This window comes from Esox lucius, chromosome 7 (assembly GCF_011004845.1).
Source record: "Esox lucius isolate fEsoLuc1 chromosome 7, fEsoLuc1.pri, whole genome shotgun sequence".
In the NCBI taxonomy this organism is placed as follows: domain Eukaryota; kingdom Metazoa; phylum Chordata; class Actinopteri; order Esociformes; family Esocidae; genus Esox; species Esox lucius.
Genome location: NC_047575.1, coordinates 26,276,636 through 26,295,768, shown reverse-complemented (window position 1 = coordinate 26,295,768; position 19,133 = coordinate 26,276,636). Strand labels below are relative to the sequence as shown.

Below are 19,133 nucleotides of genomic sequence, written 5' to 3'. Positions count from 1 at the left end.
CACTCCCTCAGTAGCTGAGGATGTAAACTTAGGAAGGCTGGGGAGGGATGTGAGATACGTTTTGTAGCTAGCAGGGTTCTCATTACCTCCAATCTAGTGCTTAAGTGATGACATAAGGAGGGAGGGAATGACAGGCGGAGAGAGAGAGAGGGGGGGGAGAGAGAGGGGGGGAAGAGAGAAAGAGAGGGGGAGAGAGAGAGTGAGAGTGTGAGAGAGCTACAGAAATGTCATGAACAATATATCACCTGTAATATAAGCTGGTTCTCATCAAGCAGGAGCGGAGTGTGTGTGTAATGTTTAAATAGAATGGCAAATTTCTTTTATTTAACGTTTTTATTCCCAATTTTCCACTCGTTTGGGCATCGTAAACAAAGGCTCCCCATGCCTATAATGCCCTTTAAAGTGGAACCGAAACGTGATAACTAACTCTAATATCATGTGGTGATATTGGTCTCATCTCAATTCTGCACATCAACAGCAGTACATTTAAAAAAGGGAAAAAGAAGGACCCATCAAAACTGTCCCTGTTGCCAATGCTAACAGTTACTGGATCAATTTCACTCCTGCAAAGATGCAGCCCCACAAGACCTGGGGGTTGGTGGGTCCAGGAAAGTGACTGTATTACCGAGCGCAGGCTCCTCTCTGTACTCAGTGAACAGTGGAGGTGGCAATGCTATCCCTGAAGGATGTTCTGACCCAAAGTTAGGAGCCACCCGCTAGTCTCCAAGGCCAACGCACAAGACTTAGAACACGGCAAAAAGGACCTAAAAACCATGATGCCCAAGCAATGTGGAAAAATGCATATGGCCTGATGAGTTATCTTTCGCCGTATTTCCTGCATCCAGATGGGTTTACATTCAGAGAAAGCCAAAGAATGCCTTCAGCGCACTATGTCTGCAGCGAAGTGTTAAACATGGTGGGGGATCCATAATGGTATGGGCAGTCATATCGTGGGAGTCACTGGGTCCAGTGATTGGTCTGGGGGGGTTGTATAACGGCCAAGGAATATGAGGCCATTTTACAGGACCAGGTGCACCCTATGGTGCAAACACTATTCCATCATGATGTCCCATTACTCTAGGATGGTAATTCCCCCATAAACACTACTCAGTGGTTTTATGAAGTCGTCAAATGTTTTCAATCGCCTGCCCAATCACCAGATCTGAATATCGCTAAACATATTTACCAGTTCTTTTCAATCCAATTTGAGATACCCACTTTAAATGGGTCAATTTGATGTCAAGTTATCGCTGGGTATCTGTTAAAGCCAGGGTTCAATATTACCAATGGCCCGGGGCCAGTAAGACCTAATGTCAGGTCTGCAGACAAACACAGTCACTCTGGGTGTCACAGGATGCTTTCTAGAATAAAAACTCTAAAGCACTATACTACATTGCTCAAAAATATTAAGGGAACACGTAATCATCACAGTTTAACTGTTTTTTTTTAACTGTACAAGTACAATACAATGAAATGCAGTTAGCATCTAACCAGAAGAGCAAATTGGAGAGGGTAGAAAATGTATGTTACAGATATGACATACAGATGCATAAATGTGCAATGAAGGCAAATGCAGTACAAATGGCAATTCTAAATGCCACTAAACATCCTCTGCAATGTATTGTCAATGATGCAGGAAACCATATAAATTTAGAGATTTACATGTTGTTATAGTATAGTTAATTATTATAAACCATCCTTGATATTATTTTATTGTATTGCACGAGAACAATATTTATGTAATGAAAGAATATCCAATCAGCCATTTTGAGCTAGAAACCAGAGTTGTAATTGGGATTGTTATTAAATCGGGATAAAATAGTAAATCGGGATAATTTTGACCAGGAAAACCGTGGCATGAAATTCTCATGTCGTCCCAACCCTACTACTGGTAGCATGAGGCGGTAGCTGCCTGTTATTCACCAGCCTGCTTGAGCTTCCTGATCAGGCCTGCATACCAACTCGCGAACCACCTGACAGTCACCAAATGGTTGGTAAATCTTGCATATTGGCATGCATATTTAACAAACTTAATGAACTCAACTCCTCACTAGAAGACAAAAAAGGACAACTGTTCGTGGCAACTGGGGATTACCTGTCATCCGACCCAAGGGATGCGCTGTTGGAGATGTCCTGCGATCAGACCTTAAAGACAGTTTTTGCCGCAAGCACACTGAATTCTGGATTTTAGTTGCAGAGGAATACCTAAGACTATCCAAAGCAGCGATGGATGATTTGTTTCCATTTGGATCAACCTACTTATGTGAGGCCACATTTTCCACACTGGCATTTTAAAAACAAATACAGATCACGACTCAATGTGGAGGATGATCTCCGAGTTGCCATCTCAACGATCAAACCAACAATGCAGCTGTGGCGCTCCAAAAAGATTGCCCACCCATCTCATTAAATCACTAAGTTGTTCAGTCTCAACTTTTCTAATAATAAACATACAGCTCCGGACATTTCTTTGGGACCACCACAGCATTTTCTATCCTTTCCAAAAAAAGTCACAAAGGAAGGTTTTGAGTGAGGAACAGAAGGGTTAAAATTAAGAGACCACTGGAAATTGAATGCTTCAAAACTTTCCTTTTCAACTTTTTTGGAAAGGAAAGAAAAAGGGGCAGTGGTCTCTAAATTTTTGCTGGACATGAGAAGAAAAATATATAATTTTTATGAAATAGTTGATACGAGTTATTTTAATTGTCTTAATATGATCTACTGAGCGTGTCTGCATGGGAGTCCTTCTGTGCGTAGGTCGCAATATTTCAAACCTTTGTTTTTGGGGGTCGCACATGAAAAATCTGCGAACCCTTGTGGTATAGTACCTGTGTCGTCTGTTTTTGGCCGATAACATTTGATGGCTCGTCTGTTTTCACCAATCATAGTTCAAAGTGCATTCTCAAGCAGGACTCAAACATGGCATTGTACGATGCAAATCAAATGTAATCATTTTCTTTTGTGTGAAAAGAACAGGCGTCATGGGTTGAAAATAAAAATAGCAAGAGACACATGTAAAGGGCTTTATAAAATAAATTCGATTGATAATGCTCTTTTCAGTAACAGACATGTTTGAGGTAGCTTGCTACATGAACATTTAGCTTTTATTCCTGTGTGAACACCACTAGGATCACCCCAGGCCATGATAATCCAAAATACTAAGGAAAAAAGACTAATTTTACCCGGGCAGGCAGACATGTTTCAACAGCCCACCATGATGCTCTGTTGCTCTGCATGCCCTAATGAAGGCATAACTGTTCTGCGGCACATGCCCTGATGAAGACACAAACGCTTTATCCCTACTGGTAGAATGTAAAAAGAGGATTTCTGTTTATTTTTTATTTACAATTATCCCGAAGTATATTAATTTCATTTCATCATGTTGGCATACGTAGCAGTGGCCAGCAATCATCCTTCTGGATGAGAGCCAAAAAGCATAACATATTAAACAGAAGTACATAAAGAACCTTCTGATGGGATGAGCACACGGCACATCTAATCAAGACACATCTAGATGCAGGAAGTTGAAGAATATTGATGAAGTGCAAAACTAAACTGGCAACTCGGCAATCTCAAGGAACAGGATCTAGTCAGTGGCCCACAAAGCGTTCCGTGGTGACGGCCTGGGAGGGCTGATACCGCTACAGGGCTGCCTCAAGTCTCAAGGCCATTTAGAATGAGAAAAAAAAAAACTGGAGGTAAACGCAAACAGACAACTTCAACAGATTTAACTGAATTCTGAAAGCGTTACGCATTTCAAAAGGTTTTTATGTTGACTCACCGCTACACTTGAGGCCCACGAGGAAAAAAAAAAAAACTGGAATTCAGTACCGGGAGCCATGACTCCTCTGCTTCAGCGTCACGAAAGATGTCAACACGCAGAGAGGCGGCTAATCTTAGCACCCGCGTGGATTGAATGATTGGGTGTTGTTAAAAGGTCTGAAGGAGTTTGGCGTTTCTCTACACACATTCACCACAGACGCCAAGTGACTGGCCCGGTGTGAGAAGCCCAACAGGAAGGGACACAACATGGGCCAGGAAAGACACTTCCCAACCAAGGTCTGCCTCCTCCACCTCTGTACCATCCCAGGACCGTGACGCTGGCAAGATGCTGCTGCTTTTGCCATACACAACAGGCACTGGCATCACGCACGCAGATGCTTTCACCCAGCACACACCAGACAGGCCATTCACAAAAGGCAACCTGTGCCAGGAGTAGAAAACTACTTTTTAGCCAAGGCCTAATGTTGCAAACGTTCTGATAACTTGCCCAGAAATCCTAGACTGATTAACAACCTCAAGTTAAAAAAAATCCTGGATTAAAGAAATGATCAAGAATTCATAGAATAATCCAAGCCTATAAATACGTTGTTTGTTTTAGAAAGAGCAAACACTGAGATAGAAGCTTCCATATCAAACCAAGAGCCCAAACCTGTAGTTCTCGAGTTCAGGTACTGAGCAAAGGCTTGTTGTATAGACTAGGGTGCTATAATCCTGTATTCAATAATAAACTTACTGGATTTATTCTTGCACCAGCTGATCATTTACAAGTCTACACAGCTTCTGCCTCTCTATTCTGCAAAATATTGTAGTTCAAAAAGAATTAATCAATGCGAATAGTACTGTTATCTGGTTTGGAGTAGGGGTATAAATGTTTAAACATTTTAAAGACATTGAGATATATAACTTTAGGAAAAATAATTCAAATATTATAAAGAACCCAGGCAAGCCTAGCTCACCCGGCCTGCAATAAAACCCGGGTCACCCTCGGGAAAGACAGTGTTGTTAACCACTACGCCACAGAGCAGTACATTTGCCAGGTGCCAGTATAGCCTCTTGACATTATATAATTTTGTCAAGTTTGAATATTTCACTAGACACCATTAAACATTGGGTTAAACTGAGTAATGTTTCTTAAGTTTACCTCCACCACAAATAGCATCTATGAACTGTATGGCTTTTGCCACTGGCCGTTTTAACAGCTTAATAACCATCCGTGAATGACACTGATACAATAACTACTGTATCAATATAGGTGGCGATAACTGACATTTTCGTCAAGTGAAAAGACGAGAGAACCGTGTAGCCAGGGAAGTGTTGGTCTATCCTGAAGAAATCCTAAGACATCATTCAAAAATCCACCAGAAATAGTCGCAATATAACAGTAAACAGTTTAATTTTAGGCTTCCCTTAACATAGCTACTGAAGTTTGTAGCCAGGAAGGTTTTTGTCTATCCTGAACAAATCCTCTTTTGCCACTGGCCGTTTTAACAGCTAAATAGCCATTTGTGAATGACACAGATACAGTATCTATCAATATAAGAGACGATAACTTTTATGTCAAGTGAAAAGACGAGAGAATCGTGTAGCCAGCGAAGTGTTTGTCTATCCTGAACAAATCCTAATACCCACCAGAACAGTTTTATATCAGGCTTCCTATTACGTAGCTACATAAGGTTGTAGCCAGCAAAATTTAGGTTCAGACTCCTCCGCAGTCACAATCCATATTGGCCATGTTATTCTGAAAAGCTGAAGTTCACTGTTCTGAACATCTCTTCCTGAAACAGCACATCCAGATCCTCATTAAAACTGCACTTCCCATCACCCACTTCCAGCATGATGAGCATTAATGAATGCCACAGAGGTACGGTCAATTCCACTTTACTTCATGAACTGACATATTAATAATCCTGGAAGCCCCACATGCCTCAGAGCAGGCAACATCTCTAGTCTTTCCCTTCTCATCCCAGGCCACTCCAGAGCCGATTAAAGCTGATGCCGCTCCAAAGCAGTGATGGGGAGTTGAGGCTCAGTCACTGGACACATCTGACCTTATCACAGAGCCACAGGCCCAGGCACCAGGGCCATCTTGGCAACAGGAGCTACTAGACCAAGAGGCCAGGAACAGGAGCGGTCCACTCTGATCAAATGTCATATGGAACAAGAAGGAGTGAGACAGAATGAGTGAGAGGCAGAATAACATTTCCTCGTTTGCCCGGACATCAGACTCCAACTGGAAACCTTCCCTGCATGATATTCTTCCAATAACTTTTCTTCTGTGTGTAAATCAGAACAAGCTCTTGCACATGAAGCAGAACAGACCAACAGACAAAATATGGGCCAGGACAGACGCACAGCCTAATAAACAAAATATGGGCCAGGGCAGACACACAGCCTATGAGCTGGGCCAGGGCAGACACACAGCCTATGAGCTGGGCCAGGGCAGACACACAGCCTATGAGCTGGGCCAGGGCAGACACACAGCCTATGAGCTGGGCCAGGGCAGACACACAGCCTATGAGCTGGGCCAGGGCAGACACACAGCCTATGAGCTGGGCCAGGGCAGACACACAGCCTATGAGCTGGGCCAGGGCAGACACACAGCCTATGAGCTGGGCCAGGGCAGACACACAGCCTATGAGCTGGGCCAGGGCAGACACACAGCCTATGAGCTGGGCCAGGGCAGACACACAGCCTATGAGCTGGGCCAGCGCAGACACACAGCCTATGAGCTGGGCCAGCGCAGACACACAGCCTATGAGCTGGGCCAGCGCAGACACACAAGACTATGAGCTGGGCCAGCGCAGACACACAAGACTATGAGCTGGGCCAGCGCAGACACACAAGACTATGAGCTGGGCCAGCGCAGACACACAAGACTATGAGCTGGGCCAGCGCAGACACACAAGACTATGAGCTGGGCCAGCGCAGACACACAAGACTATGAGCTGGGCCAGCGCAGACACACAAGACTATGAGCTGGGCCAGCGCAGACACACAAGACTATGAGTTGGGCCAGCGCAGACACACAAGACTATGAGCTGAGCCAGCGCAGACACAGACTATGAGCTGGGCCAGCGCAGACACAGACTATGAGCTGGGCCAGCGCATAGTCAGACAAAGACATAGGCCTGCATTCTGGCCAGGTTGGGATGCTTGTGGTCTGAAACTTCCTAGAGATCCACAGTTCCCTGTTCTAAAGCAAAGTTGTTCCCTCAGGAGGTCAGGGAGGATATCCTTGGGCTGGATGGATAACCCACAGTTAGGCATGGATGTGAGGTGTGTGTGTGTGTGGAGAGAGAGATCAGCAAGGCTATAGCTGTATCCTTTATACAGCATTCTTTGAACAGAACCACAGAAGACCATGTAGGACAGAGAAGATGGAATCAATGGTCGATACAGCCAGTGTACCTTTTGCCTCATGCAGAGTTAGTGAAATGCACATCTGTCGCGAACACATAAAAAAAAAGAAAAGTGATTCAATACTCATTATTGTAACACTTCACTTCTGAAATGAGCCCATTAAGTTCTCCATGAACGACAGGCTCCTTCACAAACCGCCGTAAATGATGGTTGACTGAGCAAGGCTATTCTATTCACTTTAATTGCAAGCCTCATTCAAAGGTCACGTCAATCAGTAGCCTCTCTCAAAATACAGCCGCCTTTGACTGCACACTCAATTCAAACTCCCCATTTGCAAATGTCAACCATCTCCCGCACTGAAGCTTTTCAAAAATGGGTCAAAGTGACTGAGATACAACAATGAGCCAATGTCCCACACAGCACAGGGAATGCAAATATCATAATATGGAATAACGTGGCTCAGGCACTGTCTGTATCCTTTAAATGGCATTGGAATGAGGGAAAGATGACCCAGTTAAGAAAGACAAAAAGAATTAGCACAGATTGTATAACCAAGTTTACCTTTAAGTCAATATGAAGCATCATTGCTGTGAAGACAGGCCAACAAAGCTGTGAAGGTTGACAATCAGTGCTGTGAAGGTGGGCCAAGTCAACTGGCCCGAATACGATGGCACGCTAAACACAAAGGGACACCAGGGCAGTGGTGTCACACATGACTAACAAACAAATGCTGCCAGATTGAAGGTGTGCACTCGGAGCAGCATTTCCATTTTAACACAGAACGAGCCATGGCTGCAAGCTCTTCGGTACCGGGAAGTGGATCCTGGCTACTCGTCTGTTTCAAGTCTTCCTGACGTCAGCCTTCAGATTGAAGCTAGTCATTTGTTTTCTGTGATGAATATTCCTCTGCCCGCCACCAGGCCGGGGCTAATGTTCATGTTAAATAGCAGTAAACGTGGATCTTAAGAATCAGGTTCTTCTGTCAGGTTGGCAACTGGTGTCAACATGCAGAGCAGCACAGACTGATCGGTGGGGTACAGTCTGCAAGGCATGCCACATAGCCAGTGACTGGGTCGGGCACTGACAGACGGGTAGCACCCACTAATTTTGCTCACTCGGGGGGAAGAGGGCACCCTCCTCTGCACATTCCTGCAGTGGTTTGGGTCTGGTAACCAATGGATCCACTCATTTGTTTCTACCTATCGAAAGGAGCTGCAGCGAGCGCCGTACATTCGGTTGGGCAAGGAACAGCAATACTCAAAATCAGTTTGAGATTTTTTACTTGCTTTTGGCAAATGTAAGTCAGGACAATTCAGGTAAACTAATCTTAGAAGGACGTTCTGGGTTGTCTGATATTTACCGTGCAACTATCCCATGTTTAGGCAGGATTTCCTCTGTCATTTCACATGGTTTTTGCGTGCAACATTTAGATTTTGATCAAAACTCCCCCACTTCCTGACGGTAACAAACATATCTATAAAATCATGGCAAAATCCAAACAGGATTTGAGGTGACAGACTGGTTTCATCACCCAAACATTCCATACAGTCAAGTAGTTTATTACCAGCTGGCCCAACCCACTGCAAAGAAATAAAACTTGATGAAACTTTGAATATAAATGTTCTCTATTGTTAATATAAATTGTAAAAATTTAGATTATTCTGTAAGGTAATATAAAATATTCAACCAATATTATTAGCTTGCAAGTTCATACACCAAAACATCCAGATATTTCTCTCTCTAGTTCTTGTACGAAGTTCCATTCATTTCTTCAGGGTTGAAGAGTAGCGAGGTATGTGTGAAGAGGTTTCACGTCTGCATACATTACAAAGGCACTTTGCAAAGGGTTCCCAAAACCTCTCGCACCAGGGTTCCCAAAACCTCTCGCACCAGGGTTGCCAAAACCTCTCGCACCAGGGTTGCCAAAACCTCTCGCACCAGGGTTGCCAAAACCTCTCGCACCAGGGTTCCCAAAACCTCTCCTCTGGGTCCCCAGACGTTTTACATTTTTCTTTTAACCCTAAACTAACACACCTGATTCGATAAGCAATTTTCATTCACTGAGTGATTGGAAATGTGATTGGAAAATCCTACAAAACACATACATTATTTAAAATATCACACACACATACAGTATTCATGCTTCAAACACTATAGCAGACAGAAGCTTTGTGTTTGCAGTGCTCCTCTCTGGGAACATCTTTCAACTAGCAGCTTTATATACTCCTAGTCAATACATGAGCAGATACCGCAGTTATAATAATAAGCACAAGCACAAGCACATCTGGTTCCATCAACTTTTGCCCAATCTTCTCGGCAAAATTACTCAAGCCCTCAAATAGGATGGCAAAACCAAAAAAGGATGAGGTGACAGATTTTCAGCAGTTGGTTTCTCCACACCACCATTCCACATAGACAATAGGTCTTCAACCCTCTCTTGGGTAGCCCCCAGCCATTCCATCTATTCGTTGTATCACAGAGCTAGCACACCTGAATCACCCTTAACTAATTAACAAGCCCTTACCGGTTGAATCAGGTGAGCTAAACTAAACTGTGAGATGGCTGGGGGGTCCCGAAGAGAGGGTTGAAGACCTATGACCTAGACTGAACGAGTAGGTTTTGCGACCAGCTGGCCCAACCAACTGCTGACATATTAAGCTTTGAAATACTTAAACTTTGTCTGGATTGGTCTGGGGGTGGTGATGTTCAAAGTTGATATAAGCAAACTATGGTATGGTAGGAATACAAACTATGCTGTCAACTATATCCCCTCACGATCATCCCTCTACTTGGTAAATGAAAAGTCCTTGGAGACGTTCTACTACTCTTAAATGGTTAACTTGTGATTTTTTCTTTTAATGTGCTGTAACCACATTCATTTGTTTCAATTGTTGCAGTAAAACCATGTGTGTTAATTATGAGAAGAACCTTGAATGTTGATTACAGCTCTATGTAAAGAGTTCCTTAAGACATTGTTTTTAAATGGCAAGACTGGCTGACTACCACAGACACATCATTAGTGTCCACTGGTAAACAAACATGTTTTCTATAGGCTAGAACAATTCAATAATAAAGGCATGTCTTTAAAAGTTATTTAGAAGTTCTTACATTTTACTTACCTCGTAGGCTAATTGTTCTGTTGAAATGAGAGAAAATCCCCTGCTATCAGAATAATCACTTTCCTGACAGATCTAGACCCGGACAGTATTTCACTCATTCGGGCAAGTAGTTTTCATCTTACACTGGCCCGGTGTTCCATTGACTAATTTACCAGAATGTCATGCCCTGAAATATGAACCTGGTCACTTACATTTAACCACACTGAAGACAGATTCACTCTCACAAATGGGGGGGGGGCAATAGTTTGACACTCCATAACCCCGTTTTATCCAGCAGCAATTCATCAAGCAGTGAAGTAGCAGAGTACCCCAAATGAACATGAGTCATATATGAGTTTAAAAAAAATCTGAGCTGGTAACGGGTTGACAACCGTCACTGCGTCCTCCAGAGACGCAAAGAGATTGGGCTATTATACCCCCAGCTTCTATTTGTCAAAACCAGTCAACACACAACAGGTTCACACTGCATCCCAGCCCACGTCCACGGAGCGACACATCAAATCAAAATCCCTCAAACTCAATGACAAGAAACTTGCATGTTTGTCATTGTGGCGTGGCGTCGAATAAACCATACATGGCACAAATACAGCACACCATTGTAGTTTGAATGTTGGGGGGGAAAACTGGATTTGTGTACTTAATTATGGAGTGCTTGAAAGACTCCCTTCTCAGAGCAGACAGTGCCAGTGTAGTTAGGGACTACTTAGCCATCACGCCATCCTCCACACGTCCCTAGCCAAACATCTGAAGCAACAGAGCTGAAATTGAGAACCAGGCATGAGGAACCTTGTAATTACAGACAGTCTTGTGGCAAGAGTTCTACTTAACATATCATCCGAGATGGAACATAGGTACTGCCTTATAACCTTACAAGGTTCACGACATCGGTCCCAAAACGCACCTTATTCTCGGTGTACCGCATTACTTTTAACCTGAGCTCTACGGGTCCTGGTCACGTAAAACTGACCACCTTTCATGGATCTTCATATGGGTTGTCAACCTGATATTTAGCCAACAAACCTATCGTATCATCACTGGATTAACTTGGTTTAGTAAATAGTTAAATTGAAGTGGTGACGATTGTTCTGAAAACCATGGCCTCCTACGAACGACCACCCAGAAAAGCTGTGGTTTTCTGTCCAAAATCGCACTCTATTCACTCAATGATGCAACGTTTTACCATTGTACACCAAATAGGGTTTAGAGTTCCATTTGGCCTTTATCCACTGTGTAAAGGTTTCAACACATCCTACTACACGCAGCTCACAACGACATCTACTGTAGTACCAAACAAGTCATTATCTTAAGTCATTATCCGCAGTGCATTATCATCCACCATTATACCAGTGCCGCCACCATGGCAACAAGATCACACCATAAATCACCAGTCAGTCGTGTACAGTATGGTTATTAACTCAATGCCATAACTCATGCCATGACTTCAATGTCATAACACACAGCCGTCACTCAGCCAGGCAGTGTCCGAGCCCAAACTGACACCATCTCCACTACTTCTGACCAGTGGCCCTACATTCGACCCAAGTAGCACGCTACAAAAGCAAGAGGTTGCAATTTAAGGAAGCTGCCAGCCAAGTTGTGTCTGGAATGAAGCGGCCATCCACTCACCTCAGATGGTTTCTTGTGCTCCTGTCTGACCCAGGTACTGCTGGTCCCAGTGTTCTTGGAGGACCTGGACCAGGACGTCACCTGACCTACAGAGAAGACAGTTCTGACATTGAATTCATTGTTCTCATCCTGTGCATTTTTCACGTCACCAATCTGAATTGGTCTTGCCTACATACCTATTAAAATGCCAGGTTTTTGTGGAGTAAAAAAATTTGACAGAAATCATGTCAGAACTTTTTCCACTTTAAATGTGATCTATAATGTGAACATTTCCATTGAAAAACAAACTGAAATCTTCAAGGGGGAAAAATGAAAAATAAAAACCTTACAATAACCTGGTTGCATAAGTGTGCACACCCTCTTATAACTGTGGATGTGGCTGTGTTCAGAATTAACCAATCACAATCAAACTCATGTTAAATAGAAGCCATTACACACCTGCCATCATTTAAAGTGACTCTGATTAATCACAAATTGAGTTCAGCTGTTCAGGACTTTCCTGACATTTTCTTAGTTGCATCTCAGAGCAAAAGCCATGGCCCGCAGAGAACTACCAAAGCATCAGAGGGATCACATTGTTGAAAGATATCAGTCAGGAGAAGGGTACAAAAGAATTTCCAAAGCATTAGATATACCATGGAATACAGTGAAGACAGTCATCATCAAGTTGAGAAAATATGGCGCAAGAGAGACATTACCAAGAATAGGACATCCCGCCAAAATGTATGAAAAGACGAGAAGAATACTGGTCAGGGAGGCTTCCAAGAGGCCTACAGCAACATTAAAGAACTGCAGGAATTTCTGACAAGTAGCGGCTGTGTGCTACATGTGACAACAATCTCCCATATTCATATGAATGGGCTATAGGGTAGGGTGGCAAGACGGAAGCGTCTCTTCTTACAAGCCCGGCTGATGTTTGCAAAAACAAACATCAAGTACCCCAAAAGTACATGGGAAAATGTGTTATGGTCTGATGAAACCAAGGTTGAACTTTTTGGCCATAATTCCAAAAGCTATGTTTGCCGCAAAAACAACACTGCACATCCCCCAAAGAACACCATACAGTGAAGCATGGTGGTGGCTGCATCATGCTTTGGGGCTGTTTTTCTTCAGCTGGAACCGGGGCCTTAGTCAGTGGAGGGAATTATGAACAGTTCCAAATACCAGGCAATTTGGGCACAAAACCTTAAGGCGTCCGTTAGAGAGCTGAAGATGAAAAGGAACTTCAACTTTCAGCACGACAATGACCCAAATTACCCATCCAAATCCACAAAACCATGGCTTCACCAGAATAAGATTAACGTTTTGGAATGGCCCAGCCAGAGGCCAGACCTGAATCCAATTGAACATTTGTGGGGTGATCTGTAGAGGGCTGTGCACAGGAGATGTCCTCGCAATCTGACAGATTTGGAGCACTTTTGCAAAGAAGAATGGGCAAATATTGCCACATTAAGATGTGCCATGCTTATAGACACCTACCCAATAATACGGAGTGCTGTAATAAAATCAAAAGGTGAATCAACAAAGTATTAGTTTAAGGGTGTGCACACTTATGCAACAAGGTTATTGTGAGTTTTGTTTTTTTCCCTCAAAGATTACAGTTTGTTGTTCAATTGAATTTTTCACATTATAGGTCACATTAAAGGTGGAAAAAGTTCTGACATGATTTATCTTTGTCTCATTCTTTTACATCACAAGAACCTGGCATTTTAACAGGGGTGTGTAGACTTTATATCCACTGTACATACACTACAATCACAAGACAACAAACAAACAGTTGGAGGCAGGACTTAATTGTGGAATGATCCACCATTAATGTTAGATGCAGACTCAGTCTCAAGTGTTTACTCAATACCGATCTCTTCAGTCTATGATTAAGTGTAGTCTGGCCCAGGGGTGTGAAGGTGAAAGGCAAGGAATTGGATTTACACACTATCCTTGCTGACTTTGCCTGGCGGGCTTCCCACTCCACAATGCCATTGGGGGCGGAGTCACTGGCTTACTCGTGTCACCGGATGCCGTCCCTAACCCTTATGAGATGGACGTGACCTCTATGGGCAGTATGCTGCACTCACTCAGGGTGGTTTATAGTTTCTTGGGGTCTGATGCTTGCCAAAGTGAGTGGATTTATTTCCTTGTCCAGGGTTATCTTCGGATGGGTCCACAATGTCTCCAGAACGTCCTGTCTCAGTCCCGAGTTTTACGCTGCAATAGTTTTGTTCCTGGGAACTTGCGTCAGTCAATTCTGCCTCAGCCCCTAATGTTCACGTTGCATTAGTTAATGACACGGGGCATTAGGGTCAGTCTGAATTATATGCGGAGGTATCCATTTGGATCTAAGGAAAGCTCCCTCAAATTGTTCAGTTGTCCTGTTGAATTTTTGGACAACCTGAACCCTGAGACCACCCAACAGAACTACCTGGCTTGAAGACTCATTGTCCTCCTAGTTGTGTAGCAGGTTCAGTTGCTGCCTGATGATTCCTACTGTCACTGCCCACAGCCTACCGGGTTGTCCCTGTCCGTGGTTGTGTAGCTGATTCAGATTCTGCATAAAGATTCAGGACACAGCCCAACTGCATTCATTGTCCCACTGGTCACTGATGTGGCCCAAAAAGGACATTTTATGATCTTCACCGAGCACATCCAAAGAGGACTGACCACCCCTCAGAGTGCCGCTCCTATCTAGATTTCAACACTACTAGGGAGGTTTTGCTAGCCACTGTGCATCAATTCCTTTTGTTACTTGCGCTTTTGAGTTTCAGGCATGGTATCTGCACAAGCACTCTATGATGCACATAGGCCTTTATAAAATAAATTTGAATGATTAATACAAATTTAAAAAAAAGATCTAGACACTGAGATTAGTGGGATATATATCTGTTCAGAAGTGTTTGGGGGAAAACGCAATTAAGGCATTTTGATTTTGTTAATGCTAGCTAGCACTAGTTGGCTGTACTTCCACCATCAAGGTTTTTAGTATATGGCCAATTTACCATGGCTGAAGGCTATACTGGGGAATTTTGTGTTGTCCATTAAACAGCCCTGAGACACAGCAGACAGGCCATATGCCACATCCTGTGGGTCCTCTGCTTACATATCGCTACACTTTTGGCAATTAAAACAATTTACATATGATAGCTTAAAATTGGAATGCTAATCTTTTTCTGCCAGCAAGTCAATTGTGTTTTTTCTCTTGTTCCACATTAGGCAAGAACCCAATGATAATTAACCCTGCAGAAGCAACATCTGAAGGGTTGTGTTGAAAATAGTTCTAATCCCTCGATGGCCAACATGCTAGTACACAATGTCCCAAACAACAATCTCCTATACAGTTCTGAACAGAGCCCTATTGGAACAAGGGCACTAATATAGGGAATCATTTGTAACACACCCTGTTATATTTAGGGATGACAATAAACAAGGCTGGAGGCGGATCTATTGTAACTCTTGTCTTCAGAATCACTCCACCCTTTTTAACATCAGCCGAGTGGAAAGTCTGGCCCCGGCTGACAGCCATGAGTGGGTTTAATGAAAGGCGTGGAATTAATCCCCTGCTTGGCTGTTCTGGGTGACTGTTTCAGGAGGTGTTATCTCTGACTGTTGGGGGAGCGTGTGTCCACGAGTCAGGCAGGTGGAGAAGGGTGGTGGTCGTCATCAAGTCACAGTATTTTTAGACCAGGACCCGACCTCAGACAGCCTAAGTACTGTGCAGCAACACAGGAAAGCAGAGACACTAATCTCCAGAATAACTGGCAGCTCCACTGGTACCCAGTGACATATTGTTGGTTTAAATGTGTGGTGTTTCAGGCACCAGGAGTTCAGAGCCACATCTCTATGTTTGTGTGTTTTGGTAGAAGATCAAATAAGGACCACAAGTTTTACAAGGATAGTAAAACTGCCCTGATTAGGATCTTTGTTGGTCCCCACAAGTAAAAAGTCAACTTCCACTTTAGGACTCAGGTTTAGGGTCAGGCTTATAATTTGAGCTAGTGTTAGACTTTAGGTTACTTTCAGGTTTAGGCATATGTTATACGAGTTTAAGGTTAAGGTTAAGGTGGGCTGTGTGTGTGTATGTGTGATGGAGTGCGTATGTGTGAAGGGGTGTGTGTGTGTGTGTGTGTGTGTGTGTGTGTGCACATGTGCGCGATGGGGGTTGTGTGTGTATGTTGGTGTGTGTGTATGCTGGTGTGTTTTGGGGTGTGTGCGTGTGTGTGTGGGTGTGTGATGGTGTCCGTGAAGGCATGTGTGATGGTGTGCTTGTGTTGGTGTGCGTGATGGCGTGTGTGTCGATGTGTGTGTGAAGGAGTGTCAGTATGTGATGGGGTGTCGGTGTGTGTGTGTGTGTGTGTGTGTGTGTGTGTGTGTGTGTGTGTGTGCGATGGGGTGTGATGGTGTGTGTGTGATGTGTGTGTGTGTGTGTGTGTGTTTGTGTTGGGGTTGAGACGGTCAACATGACGCTGCTGTGGAGGTTCACTTCCCCACAAGGCGACTTTACAGAGAAACCCCAATCAAAGCCACCCATAAAGGCCTGCCCTAATTACAAGCACTGGGCCAAAATTGTCATCGAGACCTTTCAAGAATAAACATAACCATGCTGAACAGATGCAGGCTAGCCCTGACTCCAACCCATGTCAAGAAGTCACCACATACCACAACGCCTGGTGCGCGAACACTACTCAGGGACACAAAAAGCACCTGATGAAATAAGGACTGCGTTAATAAAATAACAAATATAAAACGTGTTGGTGCTGACTTACTCTGACTCATTAGGGGCAAGGATATGTGTGGGTCAGGCAGGTTGAGGCAGGCTCTACCTGGAGAGCATATATTCAGTTTTATGGGTATTTAGGAGCAGATGAAGGTCAGAGGAGGCATGTGGGATGTTATTAAAAGAAAACATGAAATTGCTGTGTTGTCACCACAGAACTTGGTGAGAGGCCAGTTGAACACAGGACAGTGTCATCGGCACAGATGTTGATGAGGGAGCTGCCAGCAGCAAGGACATCCGCATAAATATATATATTATTACAGAGAACAGAGTTGGCCCAAACATTAAACCTTGAGGAACACCAATAAATGAATACAAATATATACAGCATGTTTTTGTACTTGTACTTTTATATTTTGTGGTACAAGTGTCTTGTCCCCCCCAGATGTCACCTTTAAATGAGAAGTTCAGTTGACCTACATGGTTATATACAAGAAACAATATATAATTTCTTCCACAAGAACCAAGCGTGGGTCAATCACTACTGAGGCTCGCGTCATCACTCAGTCAGTCAATTAGTTAGTTTGCGGCGATGCCGGCATAAACATCTGGACACTGCCTGTGCGTTTGATCTGAGCCCAGGCCACTTCAAAGGGCTGTGGCGGGCAGAGAACCAGGTGACAGGAACCGCATGAGAGTAGTGGATGAGGTGACTATCTAACGGCCTGCTATTACCCAGGGTGCCATTTGGGGCAGAGCCAGGGCCTAATTACAGTGTCCCTGGTGCTGAGGATGTTCTACCAAGCAGCTCCTTAGAACCTGGTGTATGTTCTGCCTGGGTGTTTGGCTGAGGAGCGTGCATTAGCCCGTTGGTAAATCGCTCTGGTTTAGTCAGAGCACCGTACAGCTCATGATTCACACCTAACTAATTAGCCTCCACTGGTGAGAAGCCCCCTCCCCCTACTTCTAAGCCTCAGCTTCACCCCCTTCAGCCTGTCTTCACTTCCAACACAGCTGAAACTCACTGTCGGTGGTGTCCGAGTCATTGCTGCTGGTGGAGTATTTTCTCCTCTTCTTCTCACTCTCCATCTGTTAGGGAAGAGATGGGGTAAAATCAATGAGACCGCAGTGTATGTACATCAGCAACAGCACATGGCCCACCGAGTCAAACGAGGCTCCAAACAGAGACAGACAGGCAGAAAGAGAGACAGACAGGCAGAGGAAATTATAGCACAAGGAAAGGTTGACACTGGGGAAGCATCTTCAAATTCACCCACCCATTGATTCACCCACCCATTGATTCACCCACCCAATGATTCACCCACCCAATGATTCACCCACCCATTGATTCACCCACCCACTGATTCACCCACCCACTGATTCACCCACCCACTGATTCACCCACCCATTGATTCACCCACCCATCCATTCACATAGTGAGTACAGCACAGTGAGCCAGAAAAGAGAAGCACTAAAGGAAAAAGCTGGTTATGGCCTTCAGTGACTGAGCACAGATTTATGTGTCCATAAAACAGGGCTTTTCCCTCTTCTATTGGTCTCTTCCTGTTGCCTGGCTCAGAGCGCCCTTAACCAGAGGCATTCAGACTTCCAAACAGAATGTGTCTTCAGAATAACTGGATGTGTAGTGCTGCTACTACATCAGCCACTTCCTCCGTCTGTCTGGCCTCACTCAAAGTTCAGCGGCCAATGCGTCCTTCAGGGATCTGTTGTTTTTTCCTTTGTTTTGCCCTCAGAGCCGTATCAAAGAGGCAGAGAAAGCAACTCCAAGTGGGAGTCATGTTTCACCCGTTAAGACAGCCGCTCATCTCCTCCAAACCACATTAGAGGGTGAAAACAGTCTGACTGGAGTTTGTGACTGGCAGCTTTTTAACTTGGAAGGAAACCTGGTTATTCCCCCCCCCCCACTCCGCCCCCACTTGGCTCCCTCTCTCCATCACATCCATGAAACTAAATCCTTGTCAAGATTGAGACATGTCTTCAGCCATGGAGAGAAAGAAGCCTGTGTAAGGTGCCAAAGAAGAAAGAGAGATGTATGAAGAATGTATTTCCCACTTCAAATAAAAATTTAATAGGAATTTGGTTTGAGATTGGGCTGGGCGATAAAACAATACTTGATTTTTTTTATTACGATAAAAAAAAAGCACACGCTGATGATAAACTTTTGCCGGTACACTTTTCTGGTCGTTTTGTGCATTTGCTTTGAAACACCACGTATAAAACATGTCCTAAGCAGAATGAAGCCAACCCAACCCTAGTTCAAGATGCTTTTTCTACTGAAACTGTTAAATGTGAAGCAGGTGTTCCCCAGAGGTTCTGTACATCTGAAGGAACAGTTCTGCTGGAGTCCCCTTGGTGATGACATCATCCTATAAAACCAATAAAGTGCTTCACAGCACAGGGACAGACAGAGAGAAAGATACATGGACAGCTTTACACCGAAGAACCAACACGACGACCACCTGCCTAGACCACCACCTGCCTAGACCACCACCTGCCTAGACCACCACCTGCCTAGA

At 44.1% G+C, this 19,133-nt stretch overlaps 1 protein-coding gene across 4 annotated transcripts in view; it reads right to left on the bottom strand.

Annotated features, from left to right (window-relative positions):
• jade2 (jade family PHD finger 2) overlaps positions 1 to 19,133 on the bottom strand; it is a 123,532-nt gene that overhangs the window by 86,462 nt on the left and 17,937 nt on the right. For all 4 annotated transcript variants that reach the window (XM_029120651.2, XM_029120652.2, XM_029120654.2 and 1 more), the window contains 2 exons: positions 17,622 to 17,685; positions 11,889 to 11,974 (listed from right to left, as the gene is read on the bottom strand). In XM_029120651.2, coding sequence (XP_028976484.1) covers positions 11,889 to 11,974; positions 17,622 to 17,685 — 150 coding nt within the window. The remainder of the gene's footprint in view (positions 1 to 11,888; positions 11,975 to 17,621; positions 17,686 to 19,133) is intronic.